This window comes from Rhipicephalus sanguineus, chromosome 4, assembly GCF_013339695.2.
Source record: "Rhipicephalus sanguineus isolate Rsan-2018 chromosome 4, BIME_Rsan_1.4, whole genome shotgun sequence".
Taxonomy (NCBI): domain Eukaryota; kingdom Metazoa; phylum Arthropoda; class Arachnida; order Ixodida; family Ixodidae; genus Rhipicephalus; species Rhipicephalus sanguineus.
In genome coordinates, this window is record NC_051179.1 from 145,967,724 (window position 1) to 145,984,996 (window position 17,273).

At 45.9% G+C, this 17,273-nt stretch overlaps 1 protein-coding gene across 1 annotated transcript; it reads right to left on the reverse strand.

The window, feature by feature from the left end:
* Nucleotides 1-1,259: 1,259 nt before the first annotated feature.
* LOC119391690 (uncharacterized) lies at nucleotides 1,260-16,701 on the reverse strand. Its single transcript, XM_037659350.2, has 5 exons — nucleotides 15,766-16,701; nucleotides 10,715-10,784; nucleotides 8,491-8,527; nucleotides 5,675-5,738; nucleotides 1,260-1,460 (listed from the first exon to the last, which is right to left on the reverse strand). The coding sequence occupies exons 1-5, from the start codon at nucleotides 16,699-16,701 to the stop codon at nucleotides 1,260-1,262; spliced, it is 1,308 nt and encodes a 435-aa protein (XP_037515278.1).
* Nucleotides 16,702-17,273: the final 572 nt, after the last annotated feature.

The window sequence follows — 17,273 nt, forward strand, 5'->3', positions numbered from 1 at the left end:
CGGTTACCTTAACCACTAGACCACCGAGGCGGGTAATTGTGGCGTCGACGTCGCTCGCGGGTGCGCCATGAAAACGGCGAATTTTGACGGATTCCGATTATTATGAGCGTCAAGCTCTGGGTGATGGTAGCAGTACAGACACGAAAGACGACTTCGATTCGTCAGACTTCAGCACGGACGGCGATAGTTCGTCAAACTGCCCCGGATTATCAGCAGGTATCCGCCATTAAGTTTCGCTCCCTTCTTGGGCCTTTTTATCGCTGCTGCGCGTTGATGCCAACGTATCCAGTGCGTACTAAAGGTCGCAGCTATTATCTGCAACGTATCGACATTGTTCGGGCGCGAGAATTCGGCGCCAGCTGCACAAAGAGCGAAGTTCTCTCCGCGAAGACGGTGCAGAGTGGACCTTGACCTAGCGCTCCAGGGTGCCGCGTGGAGGCTTTTTCTTGTTGTTTTTCACCGCAGAAGTCGTCAAAGAGACATTTAACCACACAAATTAGTATGCGCGCATGCATATTTTCGACAAGCCAATGCACCTTGAGCCAAGCCTTGTTTCACCGCGTCGAGAAACTGCTCCGCGCGTTGGCAAGATTGGCAGTAGTGCTTATAATTTTGTATATATGTAAATGACTTTTGTACTTACAGAGCTTACATTTGTAGTATTATTCTAAAGGGCTTTGTGTTTAAAACGTATATTTCAATTTTTTTAATGCTTACTCTGTGCGGAGCAGCATTGATATTATTGTTATTTTCTTGTTTTTGTTGCATTTTTCTTTGTTTTGATAATTTTCTGATAACGTTCGAAGTAAATATGTTGTTCAAAATTAACACTGTTGGAAAGGCCAATTCTTCTTCTATCATTTCCTATCCTCCATTTTAGCATGGATGAATTTGTGTGGTCGGAAAGAAATTTTTTCTGAACTACCAAAGAACAACTGAAATCGCTTATTTTTCCGTGTTTCCCGCGGCCTTCCGTGTTAAGCAGCGTTAGTTGGCTGCCCGCGTACGCTTTCACTCGCACACGGAGCAAATGACTTGCCGGCGATATTTACAATTTGAACTATATACGGAACATCACGGCAACAGCAAAAACTAGCCGGGCGTTTCCATATAATTGATATTGCAAGGAAATATTGAGCTAAATATGAGACAGCATTTTTTTTTAATTGTAGGGAAGATTTTTTGCACTATCTTTTACTTATTGGAGTGTGTCACGGCGACGCCTCAGACACAGTCGCGCAAGGCTGTGGCCTTGGCTCTTACGCAGTCTTTTGGTTACCCGGGAACGGGGCGGGACCCGAGATGCTGGACGTGAGGAGCGCGCCCCCATCGATGGGCACAGAGATGCCCGTGATGAAACCAGCGCCGTCGGAAACCAGGAAGGCGATGCAGCGGGCCACTTCTTCTGGAGTGACCACTCGTTTCAACGGGTGCATTGTTCTGGCGACATTATCCACTCTCTGCACGGACACGAAAACAATGTGAGGACGACTAGGGGCCGCCTTAAGACTCGTCGTTCATTTATATTTTCTTGTACCATAGCGAGGCTGTCTAACTGCCCGTTACCTGTTATCTTAAATTAATACTTAAGCTCAGAGGAGATAACACGCAGTGCTTAAGTTCTCTGGCTTTGGTCAGCCCTGTAGTTTAGTGCGCACTAGTAACTACAGATGACCAGTAATAGAAAGGGCGCCGAAATATTTTAAATGAGTTAGAGGAAAATGTGTTTGCATCTGTTTTCACATCATTTGTAGGGATTTTTTTTATCACCGTGCAGCACTACGTTTCTCTCCAGTGAGACTGTAGATCTTTCACAACATGTCGCGCCTCAGCACGATGAGGCTATTTTGAACGGCTACATAGATTTTATGGTGAAAGGGACATATATGCTAAAGGTGACCGATTCGATGCAGCAAACATGACTTGCAAGGCAGGGATGGATTATTGAAAAGAGGGCGCCAACAGCAGACGTGTACACGAAAATACGCCGTATTGGCAAATGCCGAAATGGTGAGCTGGCAGGAAAACTGTTGTATTCCTCTTAAATGAAATGCATGGTTATTGAATTGCGATGTCTGTATGCAGGAACGCTTAGCGGCTCTGGGGTATTTTTTGTGTCTTTTAGCGAATAGTTTTTATGCTAATTCTGTGCCAATTTTGCCATCGTTCTAGATTCATGAGCAGTTGTTCACCGCTGTAACTTGTGTGAACTTGAAAAATGGTGCTGGTATTTAAAAAAAAACCAACATGGGCAACGATATTTTGAACAACCAATGTTGGCGTTTGCACGAGAAACTGCCAGTGTGATTGAAGAGGATCTTCAGAAGCTGGTAGGATATGAAAAGAACTGTATGCATACAAGCTTACCAGCTTTCGTATTTTCTGCAGGAGACTTCCAAAATTTTATCCGATGTCCTCTTATGACAGGGGGTCTCAAATACTGAGCCCGCGGATTCACAGGGAATAAACTTTTGCGACTACGCTCAATGGTATTTCCATTATTTTCTTGCCTATTGCGATTAATAACGCTTTGTTCGGTTACGCTACAGGGACGAGGCTCGTCTGTAGCATTTGTTTTCCGTAAGGAACCCCATGCGATCACTAGGAGTTGAAACATCACCTTAGAAAAAAAACTTCGCGTCATCGTTTTAGTCGTTCTCGAGATCAGTATCGACACGTTTCCTCGAAGCATGAACTGAAATCCCCTTCAGATATATGACATGACCCATACATGAAAGATGGGAACGGCGTTCTTTCAACTGGCAACGTTAGGTGACATTTTACCGAGTAGAGCAGGTGCGAGCGTTCAACGAAAACTCCGCTCGGCGAGGTGGAGCACGTGAAACACATGAAAGAAAGCGATTGAAAGAAAGAGAAAAATGGAGAGAAATAATGTTAATAAAGACATGAAAATATAGATAGACAGAGAGAGAGAGAGAAAGCGATAGAAAGAAAGAGAAGATTAGAGGTAAACAATGACAATAAAGACATAAGAAAATGGAAGACATACAAAGAGAGAGAAAGGAACGGACACGAAAAAAGAGATGACGAAAACAGAGAGCAAGAGAGAAAGACAAATAAAGACAGAAAGAGCGAGAAACAGAAAGAAATAGAGAGAGAACGAAAGAAGTAGAAAGGAACAGACGCAAAACGACATAAAAGAAGCTGGGAGAAAGAGAAAGTAGAAGAAAGAAAGCAAAAAATTAAAGAGAAACGAGGAAGGCCACCCAGCCCCGCTCTTCCTTCAGGCTTGGCCCCACTAGTGCAAAGCTGCCATAATCGATTTGGTATGAACTATAGTATATTTTTCATAAGTCATACTGATTTTGTCTGTTCGTCATCTTGCAGGACACCTACGCTGCCCCTTCATTCAGGGTCACAGGTGCTTCTAAAGCCGCCGACATTGTCTCAAGGTTTTTGAGTGGTTCATTGTAGACGTGCTAGACGTAATTGGAGGCGTGACGGCGCTTATTGGAATTTATTGGGTTTTTCATGCGAAGCAGACTGACGCCAACAAGAAAACGTTAACTGTACTAGAGCATTTTTTTTGTGGCATGGCAATGAGCGTGAAGATTCCGCTAGCCATACGGCTGATATCAACTCTTGAGAAAACTGCTGAAGCAAGGTCTACTGATATGTGGCATTAATGAACATTGGCAAATGAAGATGTACGGTGTGGCACATTTTTCCGCCGTCCTGGCTTCTGGAACATTGCATGCTTCTCTTCCTCCTAACGATAGCAGTATAAACATCTTGTTGTTTCCTTGGCACTCGGCACTAGATTCGCAAGTGCGTCCAGGGTTTTTGCGCGGTGTAGTTTGTGGCCTACAAAATTTACATTTCGACATATCGCACCTCGTAACTGTACTAGGTATTTTGCTTCAGGCTCACTAGAAAATGTCTATCCTGGATGCCACAATTCTACTTCTTCAGCCTAATGACATACATTGGCAGTTTTTCTGCCTCCTACAGCCTCATTTTTGCTATATTCATTACCGCCGCCATTTTTTTCATCAAACTATGGCCAACATAAAGTTGTGAATTCAGATGAACAAGTGAGCACCTAATTATTTATGCTAACTGCGGTGTGTACAGGGTCAGCCACATCTAAGTTGAACGCCTCATTAGTATTCAAGAGCTATCTGATGTCTAATACATCAAGACAAGAGTGAATGTTCGTTTTAAGATAGCGCTGTGTGATAGTATGCACGCGCTGCACCTTCTCTGTGTGCGCACATTTTAAATACATTAGTCGAAAGTCGGCGTCTTGTGCTGTCTTCTTTTAGAGCGCAGCTCTTAGGCGCCCGTTCCTGCATTGAGCAGCGTCGCCGTTGGTAACCGACAGACATGAAAAAATGAAATAATAAAAGATATATAGGATCGAATGGGATTTCAACACGGGCCCTCTGCGTGACAGTCGAGTATTCTACCACAGAACCACGTTGGTGCTTGCAACTCATTTGCAAAGAGACCTTATACACGCGTCATGTCGGGCAAGGAATCGCGTTAACCTATGTACTATAGCGTGGCAGAAGAGTAAAATAACAACCAGACATCACACAATGCTAACTGCGCAATAAGTGTGTGGTTTAAAGCTTTCCACCCACTGCAAGGTGCTCAACCATAATTCTTCATCGTCATCAGCCACATGCAGCATCAAAAAAGTGCACAGAATACCTTACAGATGTGTAGCGAGTACCTCGCTTACCCGCAGAAAGAAGAACTTAGTAATGGCGCAGTGGGTGCTTCCCTACTCTACAAAAAATTATGACTTATGGCGCAGTGGATACCTTACAAGTGTACTTGTATTAGTTGCCTCAAGAGAGTTTAGAACCGGCTCTTTTAGAATGGCCGCTCTTGCCGCTTTCGCTGGTTCGCGACGCCTTCAATGCAGAGTGGTGTGCTTATAGCACTCGAGCGCTGGCAGTTTCTGTGGCAATATGCAGCAAATGTTATATTGCTACTGCTGCGTAAAGCCAAAACTTCATACACAGTCTGTGTTGCCCTAACTCGCAGCTGCGCTCAGAATTTGCATCAGGCAGTATCGTGACCGTCGGTGAACTTTTTTTTTTCATTGTTCTCAGCTTGCGCCACAAATCCTTCGCTATCTGCTGCTAGTTACGACGCAGCTGGCAATAGTTACTACCCCTGTTGTTACAAACAGGGTATTAACATATGTGACAAGCCATTACTGCCCTAAACTAGCAATTGCTACCACCTTTTTCTAAAGTTGGAAAAGAAATAACTTGGAAACTGCTACTACCTTCTAATTGTGGTTGGTACTGGGATGTACATACAGACCGGATACCTGCCGCAGTTGCCATAAACAATCGTGTGCTCACCTTTACAGCTTAATTGGTTATAGCGATGGCCATATTTTGCTGAGAATATGCTACCGGTAATGAATATAACAAAAATTCGGCTGTAGGAGTAACTAAAATGCAAGAGGCGCAGTAGAACAAGCAGATATGAATTTAGTCATTAAAAACGTCCGAATCAGCAATTTATGCCAGCAACGAAGCGTTAAATTGATAATTTTATTTTTGTGTAACGAGGTTCTAAAAACACGCGCATAAATCTTGAACAGAGATTCACTTTAGTTTCATGAAATTTTCGGTAGTGCTGTTAGATATAGTCAAATGTAGTTTATTCGTTTTGATGTAAAGGCACACACCTCCGTGTGTTGTTCTGCGGTGACTCCAGGGCTCTTCATCATCAACGTCTTCACTTCAGCCGGACTGCGAAGAAAACGCATAGAACATGCATGTTTCGGCAGACGGAGCGGAGTATTGAGTCGCGCTTATTTTGACGGATTTTGCACGACATCTCGGCATGACATTACCCATTTCTTCGCTGAATAACAAGGCGAGAACGGGAGAACTGGCGTGAATCGCAACATCACAATTAGCGTCTGATTATGGGCACTGCAGAACAAATGAGGATGCGCTTTATCAAATATCTTCAATGGTTTCTCTTCTACGGTAGTCAACGTCATCACACAGCAAATGAATGTACGGGGAAGAAACACTTCGCTCATTGCGCTGCCTACATTTCTTTTATCTGATGTGCTCGGAATCACGTTTAGTGGCGCACATCTGGGCTTCGTAGAGGTCGACATAGTGATCAAACCCCCAAAAGGTTCCTAAGGCCTTTTATGCGCTCAGTATTATTATGCAGAACCTTCGCATGCTGGCAGCGGAAGCCTTGAAGTGTCAGCTTGGGAGAAAAGGCAAACGTACTCAAAGACAGAAAAATTCCGTTGTTTGATTGCATTCGCATTGCGAAAACTGCAATGCCGCAAGAAAGCTTGTCGACACTGTTGACGCGCACGTCATATCTTGCTTGCCCATAGCGTATATGTCGACACGCGCAGATAAACTGCTGGCAGTTATTCGACGATCGGGATCTATGCAACTTGACGGCAGTGAAGCGGATATTCAGATAGCAAATATCAACGCTGACACCTGAAATGCTCGACATCGTTGGTATCGCAGAACGTGAGCTAGCGTTTAAAAGTGAACGGCTTCGTCAAGTACACATGAGGAGGGGGTGGGGGCTCATGGCGCCCCGCTCGAGCAGTGCGCACAGCTGTCTGGCCACTGTGTCATCACAGCAACAGTGTAGACTATTTTACGGACGGGTTTCGGTGCCGCCATGCCGGGCTGTTAACCTTCTGTGTTTTTTTAAAGACGATAGTCTTTCTTGGGGAACTTAAACGCAGAAATTTTGGTCTGTCTTTCTGCCTGTCTTTCTGTTTGTCGGCACGTCCCTCGATTCAGCCACTCGGCCAAAGTTGAACCACTTGCCCAAGGGCCAGCCATCATGAACGGCTGACTAGGTTCATACTTGTGTACATTGTTGATCAAAAAGCAAACATTACGCATATCGGAGGCGCAACATCACTAGGTAAGTATTAGGTGGTGTGTTCCTTTAATAGAAAATACATAGATACGTAATTCTAGAGACCCTAGTTTCTTAAGCTGCTCTGAAAATGCGACTGCGCCGAAACTTGGCTTCCTCCGTTCCCTCTGCACGAGCTCATTGTTGTGTTTCGGTTTTGGTTCAGTATTGCACTGTACGAATGCCATGGGGCACCGATCTGGCATTCCTGCTTTATCCAGGCGACGTGAATATAAAAGAGTGTGTGGAGAGTACTCGTTGAGTGCGGACGTTTCTTCTGCTTCGGCGCTTCGCGCCAAACCGCGTGTTCGGGCTGGCTGGCGTCCCCGCCGGTCGCGTTGGTCACCGCCGGTCTTCGCCTGCTGCTGCGCCGGGACTACCAGCCCGCAACACAGCATTCACGTTTCCCGACGTATTGCCAGATGGCGTTCATATCTCACGCAGCGCCTCTTCTACCGTCTTTAGACGACATTTGCAGCGAAGCACGCAGATACGCGGCCAATTTTTATCTTGAACAACTAAGCGAACAGTGTTACGGTGGGCGTATACCCATGGAAACTGTCGGTTTGGTGCAGTCGGCGTTTCCTGACATCATCAGTTCGCATCAGATATACAAAAATAAGAAAACATTCGTTTTCAATCAATCGGCAGAGGAAGAGGAAGAATGAGCGAGTAAAAGACAAGAAGCGGACCGATATTTGTTTCGTAAAACACACGAACAAATTCACTGATTGCCGTACGAGTGTGGTGTATAAGGTCCCTTTCAGCTGCGGTCGCTTCTACGTAGGACAAACGAGCCGATGCATTAACCAGAGATTGTTGGAACATAAGAGATCGCTAACAGGAGGCTCACCTTCTAATCTATCTTTACATTGTCGAGATTGTAAGTGCACGCCAAAATTCGATGAATGCACAGTGTTGTACCGTCATAGAAATGAAGAAACGCGCCTGATGATTGAAGCATGGCATATCGAGAATAGTGGTAGCGCATGCGTGAGCCAACCGTCGATTAACTTGCATAAAGATGAAATCAAATGCCTTAACAGTTATCTTCCACGTAGACCGCCACGCGTGCCGGATTAGTAGGTTCGCCTGTTGCATGGGCATGCGCAGATAAGTTTTCGTGCCTTCTTTCTTTTCAGCCGTTGTGCGTCTCTTCAGTTGTTAGTCGGCGTTTGTGGTGTCCTGACTTCTTTCGTGTGTCCGTGTTTGCACGCCCTGTCTTTTTAGAATTTCTTTGTAGCCTTGTGCTACAGACGGGTGGTTGTCAGTTTTCTGTGTCATAACCCTTCCGCCACCTTGCGGGATTCCGCGTAATTGATTTGACATGTTCAGCGTTCATGGACTTCGATATGTCGAATTATTCACCGTTCACACTGCCAGTTGCTAGCATCATTGTTAGCTCAGTAGGTACAGCGACGACCCCCCTCCCCTCTAGAAAGGCGTTGGCTCTGGGCTCACTCCTCGGACCAGGATGAATTTTTAGTCAACTAAGAAGCTTTCTTTTTTAGGCATCACTATGAATTTCCTTTTACCCTTGTGCTACAAGCGGGCGGTTGTCCTTCGCAAATCAAAACAAAGTAAACTTACTTGATTGTGTTCACACGTACGCCGTAAGTGGCATTCTCTGCAAGAAAGGGAAGAAATTATTCTGATATTCCTCTAGACAACTTGGCACGTTTAGGCGTTCAGGGTGCAGTTTTGCCGAGAAGTGTCTTCGAACGAAGTCTCTGTATTCTGAACGAAGGATGCTCAGCCAGCAATACTTGAACGGTCCTATTCACGCGAACTTAACGATGGCCTTGGAGTTGTTTTTCAGAAACGTGTATTGTACGAGGGAGGAAAAAGTTACGGCGACCTAACTCCCGGTTTTTGTATTTCCTCCCCCCCCCCCCCAAAAAAAAAGCCAAACTTAACGAATTCAAGTACAGTTCTCAAGGAAGTGGAACCGAATCGAATACACGTCCTAACTGAGGCAAACTTGGTAAGATGTTTGAAAAGTCAGTGCCTTTTGTCATGTTCAAAGGCTGATTTTAGCGAAACAAAGATTTCTCTGATGGGAAACTTTGTGCGCAAAAACCAGGCAATTCACAAGACGAGATAGACAGGACAGGCGCTATATATAATAAGATTTCTCTATATAATCCGGCTGGATGCTTGTGAAGGGCGCCTCGAGCTGCTTCGCAAAGTTGTGCTTGTCACGATACAGTTGTTGCCTTAACCATTCTAGAAAAGCGGGATCACATCCAGTTAATTTTAAATCGATACATCCTGGCAAGCTCACGTATGGAGTTCGGCGGCCATTTCAGCGTCCTAGGAAACATCTATAAGACTTCTAGAGGGCACACCGATGAGTGCGTTCAGCTACGCCTCTTTGGAATATGGTTGTGTACGAGATGTCCTCAAAACTTCACGGGAAACTTACACGCTAACACTCGTTCGTAGAGTTGGCGTCCCACGATTCCCCAAAAGAGTGTCAGCGTGTCTCTTTAAAGAGTGGTATATGTGCAAGAGTTATATACATGGCAGTACAGAGGCAAATGATTCGTTTTTGTGATAGACTGTATTTTGCGAGTCAAAGCGTTCTCACTTTCAATGTTCTGCCACACTATACAGCAACATTCGGTTTGGTCGACGTTTATAAATCCTGTGAGACAATTCCGGTTTCGCAGCGACGTCCGCATGGCGCTTAAACGCTTTCTCTAGCTGCGACCCTAAATTTTTTATAAGAGGCAAAGGAAAGAGTCATGTAAATTTACGGCGGTTTCAGGCAAGAGACGCTCGTTTCTATTATTACCTAATCATCGGGCTTGGGTCTGCGTTTAATTATTATGATGTCCGCAATACGTAGACTTTTGTCGAAACAGAGATCCCCACATAGCCACGCATCGCGCTTTTCGTTTGACGCCCATTAACAATAGAGACAGTATTGCCTCCGATTCATGGATAATAATAATAATAATAATATCTGAGGTTTAACGTCCCAAAACCGCGATATGATTATGAGAGACGCCGTAGTGGAGGGCTCCGGAAATGTCAGCCTCCTGGTGTTCTTTAACGTGCGCCTAAATCTAAGTACACGGGCCTCAAACATTTTCGCCTCCATCGAAAATGCAGCCACCGCGGCCGGGATTCGATCCCGCGACCTTCGGATCAGCAGTCGAGTGCCATAACCACTAGACCACCGTGGCGAGGCTGCCTCTGATTCATGGACATCTAGAAATTATAGGAATAATTCCCCAGTTTTGCAGGCTGTGACGTCAATTTCACAAGGTCGTTAAATGCGGAATGCATCCGCGCATTTCTTTCCAGGATTACGTGAGTCTATTGTGGCACAGTTCGTCTGGATGCGAATTGAAGAGAGACATCGTAAAGGGGCCGAGAATGTCAAGCCCAACAAGGAAGAGTGCCTGTACGATAATGTCTATTGGCTGGAGATAGCCATCACGGAGCACCTAGGGCCTTTTTCGACGCCGACAGGAATTGCAGGAAGAAACGTAGCGTCGAATTGATCGAGCGATACCGGGCGACCAATAGAAGCGGCGGCGAATGCGGTCGTACGTGCTTGATAACCTGAGGATCCTGAAGGGGGTGCGTCATGAAGTTCAGAAAGTAGCACTTTCTAGTTGTGGTCGGAGAAAGGCGCCCAACGCTGTAGAATTTTTGCAGAATTGTTCGTAGGTGGTTCCAGGAGACTGAGAAAAACGCGGCAGGCATTAAAACTGCGTGCTGGCTACTGCGTGGTTCACCGCGTTTGACTGCGCCGCTCACTGCAGGTTACTTACATACGTCGCTTTCCTAACAAAAGACTCACCTAGTGCAGTGCACCGAGTCAGGTGGTCCAGGGCTGCCTTGGTGACAGCGTAGGGCACGATTTTCTGGACCTGTGGAGACAGACATGGTAGAAATTCTGGTAAGCTTCAACGTAACGAGAGGTAAACTTGCAGCCGTCGTACCAGTTTTCAGGTATTTGAGTAGCTACGGTAGTAGAAGACCGTATAGTAATAGTGCGGCCATAGTGATTAGCAGTAGTAAGCAAGTTTAAAAAGCGGGCAGTGAGAAAAAGCGATATGAAGTGCGACCTACTACATTGAATGCAGCGAAATGTCAGAGTATTTGACTTATCTCTGGTTGCGAATGCTTATGGACTCCTGAAGGCGAAAGCTTCTTAAGGTGCCTCATTAAACGCGAAGAGTGACCGTCGGCAGCGTCAGCACGAGATGCAAAATCGCGTGACCATGTATGACTTCAGTGTGACGTCACATAACATGACGTCACATAGTGACGTCATAACACGGTATTGTGGCTTGGTCAAGGGCGGGCAGATCCCGGAGGCAGCGCAATATCACTTGAGGTGCTGGAAGCTTCGAGAGAGGGGGGGGGGAGATGAAGGATCAATACGATCGATTGAGAAGAGGAAGGTATTTCACCTTCAAGTGGTCTTAGGCACTGGCGTAGCCATGAGGGGCACACCGGTCCCGTGCACCCCCCACCCCCGAAATTTTTTTCTGCCGTGCTATACAGAGCACAAAATGACTTTCGACCACACTTACCTGCCTGGACTCCACGTCGGATCAAGGGCGTGCGCCCCCCCCCCCCCCCAATCGAAAAAAAATTCTGCCCACGCCACTGGTCTTAGGTGAACGCATAAGAAAGCGCGTGGCTTTTTTATATCACCCAAAAGTGTTTTCACTGGGCACATTACGTGAAAGCTCCGGAATTGCATTTTCTTGAGTGAATCTGAAGCTTTCCTGTCCTGAGTTGTTTTTTGACACTATGCTCACTTAAAAAATTCAATATTGTTGCGCGCAGTGCCTCAAGGGCATTATATTACAGCGAAAGCTGTTATGAGATCATTTCACCGGCCGTTTTTGGCGCCGTAGTTGTGCGCCGCCGCCGCCGCCGCCGCCGGTGTCCGTAAGCAGTATCGCTCGAAATAAGAAAAAAAAACGAAATAAAAAAATTCCAGGATGGAACGAGGTTCGAACCTGGGTCCTCTGCGTGGGAGCCCAGTATTCAACCTCTGAGCCATGCCGGTGCTTTTTTTTTTTTCTTTCATGGTATTTATTACAAATGTGTGTAATTAGCATACATAGCGAACAAAATACTCAAGGCGGCCTCTACCAGCGCACAAGCGTTACACAGAAGTCCTAAAAGGGTATTAAAGCTATACATTTCATGAAGAGTGGATACCAGTCCGGTTGAAACTCTAATTGTTCGTAAAAGTCTTTTAGCTGAAGAGCCATTTGAATGAGATGCAACCACGATGATACCATGGGTTCCGCATGCCTGTCTAACATGCGAGTTTTCCATAAACTGTGCATACCCATTAGTAATAGCATGTCAACAGGCATAGAATGGCTTTTGGGTGGCATGAGATAACGTATGCTATACGAATTTAAATCGAGTTGTTTTTTAAAAGCCCTTTGTAGAACGTCCCAGAAGAGTATGGCGTCTTTACAGCTGATGAAGCAATGTTCTATAGTTTCCGGAACTTCACAGAGGCGACAGTTAACTGAAGATACAAAGATGCCTTTGCTGCTTAACCAGGTCTTCACAGGCAGCGTCTGTGTATGCACTTTGTAGAAGAATGTCTTGGATGTTGGTGAAATAGGCATTTTCTTCACACGCACAAGCACGTCGTGTCCAGGTAATCCAGCATATAGTGAGCGGTACAAAGGTGCAGGAAACAACATATCTAATATGGCATTATATAGATCTTTCCGTGAACTAGAGAATAAATAGTCGTTAGAGAATCTTACTGTCAAAAACCGCACTGATTCATACACTTCACGCATGAATCCTTGCAAATAGGGAGGCGAGGCATAATTAGCAGATACCACTAAACTTGGTAAGACATCGACGAGATTCACTTGTAAAAATGTTCGAAGCAGCGGATGATCGCAGTCCCGAAAGTAGAAAAAACGGGATACCAATTGTCTAATAAAGAGATGCACCAACCCAAGACCACCTGCACAAACTGGTCTAAAAACATTGTCACGCCTCATCGGCTCGTAACTTGATGACCAAATAAAGGTAGCAAAGATTCGGTGAAACTTCTGAATGTAAACCCTGGAACAATGTAGTATTTGCAGTACGTAGAATAATTTTGTTGCCAGGAATAGATTGCATGCTTTAGCTCTGCCAAAAATTGAGAGGTTATGGGGAATAAACGTCTGGGCGTAACGCTTTAGGCTGGGTACACGTTCTTTCCAATAATGTGCGCTTGACTTATATGCATCCAATGGAACGCCAAGGTATTTCGGTGGCACACAAGACCATGCAATACCCTCGAAATTCGTTGGTTTATAAGCCCACGGGCCGAACCACAGTCCTAAACTTTTAGCAAAGTTCATTCGTGCACCAGAAATGGTTCCGAATTCCCGAATAGTGGACACCACTGTTTTTATACTGGAAATGTCTGTACAAAAGAACGCCAGGTCATCCGCATACGCTAATACTTTCACCTCAATTCCGTAAACACTGAAACCATGAACATTGCAAGATTGAATCACGCTTAAGCACAATGGTTCCAAATAGAGGGCAAAAAGCAGTGGCGATAACGGACAGCCTTGCTTCACAGAAGAGTGAATCGACACAGGTTTTGACAGGTGGCCATTAACAATCAAACGAGTTGAACAATCACTGTAGCATAGTTTTATACCTTTGAATATAGTGGAACCAATGTTAGCATGGTCTAGAAGAGAAAATAGAAAGGAATGACGAACCCGATCAAACGCCTTCGCTAAATCCACTTGTAATATTGCCAGTTGGTCATACGAGTGGGAAGAATGTTCCAATACCGTGCGGGCAATGTGTATGTTCGTTTGTATTGAACGACCTTTCAGGCCGCAAGTCTGGTGGGCGCCAATAAGAATTGACATTGCAAATTGTAGTCTGTTTGATAGTACTTTTGCAAAAATTTTATAGTCAACGTTACACAGTGTAATCGGTCTGTAGCCGTCAACATGACGAAGCTTTTCTCTATCTGAGTATTTCGGAATTAGGACGGTGTGGCTTCTTGTAAAAGATTGAGGAAGGGTCCCCAGATTCAAACTCTGCGTGAAAATGTCCAGCAGTACCGGGCACAGTAAGGATTTAAAGGTTTTGTAAAATTCGCCCGACATCCCGTCGGGTCCTGGCGTTTTCGACATCGGTAACTGGTCAACGGCGAGTTCTATTTCTTTTAAAGTGATAGGCCCACTAATAGACTCACACTCTTCGTCCGATAAAGGAGTCACAAATGACAGAAACTGCGTTACTAGATCTTCATTCTGTATTTCATAGGAATCGCTGAACAATGCTGTGTAATAAGCTTCAAATTCTGTCATGATTTCACTTGTATTAGTTACCAATGACCCTTGCGAATATAAATCTGGTATAAATTTGCTTTTTGCGTTGCGGTATTCATCGAGTAAGGCTTGACGTGTGGGTTCCTCTGAATGCAAGGTACGAGTATTGCGTGATCGAACACGGGCACCTCTGTAGCGTAAGGTGTCGTACCTCTGGAGTGCGCATTTGGCATTAGCGATTTCGTCTGTGTAACAACCAGGCGCCTCACATTCAAATTCATATAAGTTTTGAAGATTCTTTAGCAACATCTTTCGTTCTAACCTTCTGTAAAAACCCCGCACTGATCCGATTTCGATAGCTACTGTCCGAACTTCTTGTTTGAAAAATTCCCAAGAGGCAAACAAAGGCATGTCAGCCGACAAGCAACTCCTCAGGGCTACGCGCACGCGAGCAGTAAATTCCTGGTCACTGACAATTGAAGAGTTGAGTTTCCAGAGTGCCCACTGCAGTCTGAAATATGATCGAGTGTTATGACCAATCTGCCCCACAACAGTGCAGTGATCTGAGAACGAAATAGGCTCCGTTTTGCATGACAGGTCGCGAGAAATAAGAGGCGCTGAAACATAAATGCGATCAATTCTAGTGTGAGTACTACCCTGTGCATGTGTATATGAGGGTAATCTATTCAGTGCTCCTATGTCAACAAGTCCCGCATTTTGAACTATCAGAGATAGCACTTCAGCACTCTTATCGCTGCGGCTAAACCCAGTACGATCACACGGACTGCAAACACAGTTGAAATCACCCATGAGCAGAATGTTACGGTCAGGATCTAGCAAAGTGGCCAAGCTTTCAAAGAAATTAGTGCGCCGCGGTGCATCATTGAAGGCATATACATTGATTAGGCGCCACGGCAAACCATACAACATAAAGTCGCATTGTATAAGCCGCCCCTCTGCGTCAACATTATAAGCAACAGAAGAATACGGTAAACTCTTCCTAAGAAACAAAAGGCAGCCCGCCGATAGGCCTACAGCGTGCGAAACAATTACATCAAATACGGAGAGATATGGCCGCAAGGCCCTCTCCATGTCCACTTCACTCTCGATCTTCGTTTCTTGAACGGCGACGAAGTCAAGGTGGCGGCTGAACAGCAACCGGCGGAGCTGCACCTGCTTCTGCTTGGTTCGAAGTCCACATACGTTGATCGTTGCAAAAGTGACTTTCTGTGGCAGCGCCATGGTGTCTACACTTTTATCAGAGCTGCATACGCCGGTCTGGTGGGGAAGGGGCGCGCGAATGCTCCCCGTTACCGCCGCCAGGCCTCCTTGATCTTGAACGTCTGCACTTTCCTGCATGCTTTGATGATCTCCGACGTCGTGATTGTCTGGGGCCAACCGCCGAGTCACTTTCCTCACTCGTCTCAGGGTTTGACGACGCCGGGCGCTTACTTATAGAAACATCGACGGATTCTCGCACATCGGCACTAGTTAGCTTCTCACGTGGCGTTTCTACATCAGCATTACTGCTGGGGCTTTCCTTTTGTGTCAATACTGACTCATGTGCAGGTACTGCTTCCTTCTCTCCGCTGTCTGTCACATCTACGGTGTTTGACGCTTGTTTAGAGTTCTCCGCTCCAGCACAGTCACTAGCTGCGTCCTTGTCAACAGCACAGGGCTCAGCGACGGCAGCACGTGGAAGGTCTCCCGTTGCATCGAGGACTTCCGTAGCGTCCATGATGTGTTCTGGAAACGCATCTTCAGGTGGTCGCATGCGATGTCGTAATTTATTGGCATACGTCGCCACACATTCTTCAGCCGTGTGTCCAAACCGCCGACAATCTTCGCAGCGTGGTGTCCTGCAATGTCGACGAATATGTCCTACTTTGTTGCAACGAAGGCACAAAGGTGGCCTGCCGGGAATTAGCACTAGGCTTTGTAGACCACAAACTGAGAGCAGATGCGGGATGTCGGAGACACGGACTCCGTCACCAAGTGCCAGTACAACGTCTCGGTTAAGGGTCCTCATCTGTTCCATTTCTGACACCCTCCAAGTTTCCGCTGAAATCGACTTGATCTTTCCGAAAGGCTGAAAGGCTTCGTGCACATAAATATCTTCCAGGCGTTCAGGGAGCCATAACAGCTTCATTTTAACTTCCGTGGGTTCAGGGTCTATAACGACGCATCTTCGTCCTCGAACAAAGAATTCACCACAGGTTACTATCTTCATTTTAGATAGCGCAGTCCTGCAAGTCACCATCCAGACATGTGACATTTGAAATTGCCCGATCGAGGTTATATCAGCAAGGTCTATGATATTCCGGAGGGCATCTCGAAAGTCCTGCGCTCGGTATGGGCGGCCAGCAAGGTCTGCATGCAGGAAAACGGAGTCAGCGACGAGCTTACCAGTAGGTAGACGGGGCAGGACGATACGGTAGTCATTACTGCTGGTAGAAACCTGGGCAGTACCTCGGCTTGAAGCCGATTGATCCTTTGTAGCGGAGAACATCAAAAACACAACCGTTCCGAACGGCGTCTTCGTCTTTCTCCTGAGCCATGCCGGTGCTTGGAACTGCTTTGCAAAAAGGTGCCATACAGGCTTCATGTCGGGAAGGAACCACATTAGCATATGTAATATAGCGTGGTAGAAGAGTAAAATAAGCACCAAGCGTCGCTCAACGCGAATTCTGTAACCAGGCGTCACACAATGCGAATTGCGCAACGAGTAGGTTGTTGAATGCTTCCAACCCATTACAAAGGGCTCTGTCATAATTCTTCATCGTCGTCAGGCACAGCATCAACAAAGTGCGCATAATGCCTTACATGCGTTTAGCAGGTACCAACGCTCTCCGTAGAATGACGAAAAATGGCACGGTGCCTGCTGCCCTACTTCTCAAAAATTACAACGATTTATAGCGTAGTGGGTTCCTCGCAAGTGCACTTGTATTGGTGGCCAAGGAAGCCCATAAGCGCACGATCCACTTCCTCGGGGTCTCAGTAAAATTGCAATGATTTATAGCGTAGTGGGTTCCTCGCAAGTGCACTTGTATTGGTTGCCAAGGAAGCCCATAAGAGCATGAT

Coding starts and splice junctions, on each gene's coding strand:
- LOC119391690 (XM_037659350.2), bottom strand. CDS start 16,701: ATGTTCTCCGCTACAAAGGATCAATCGGCTTCAAGCCGAGGTACTGCC. Junction 10,785..15,765: donor ACAGCGGAGAGAAGGAAGCA/GTACCTGCACAT, acceptor CTGTCTCCACAG/GTCCAGAAAATCGTGCCCTA. Junction 8,528..10,714: donor GACTCGGTGCACTGCACTAG/GTGAGTCTTTTG, acceptor CCTTTCTTGCAG/AGAATGCCACTTACGGCGTA.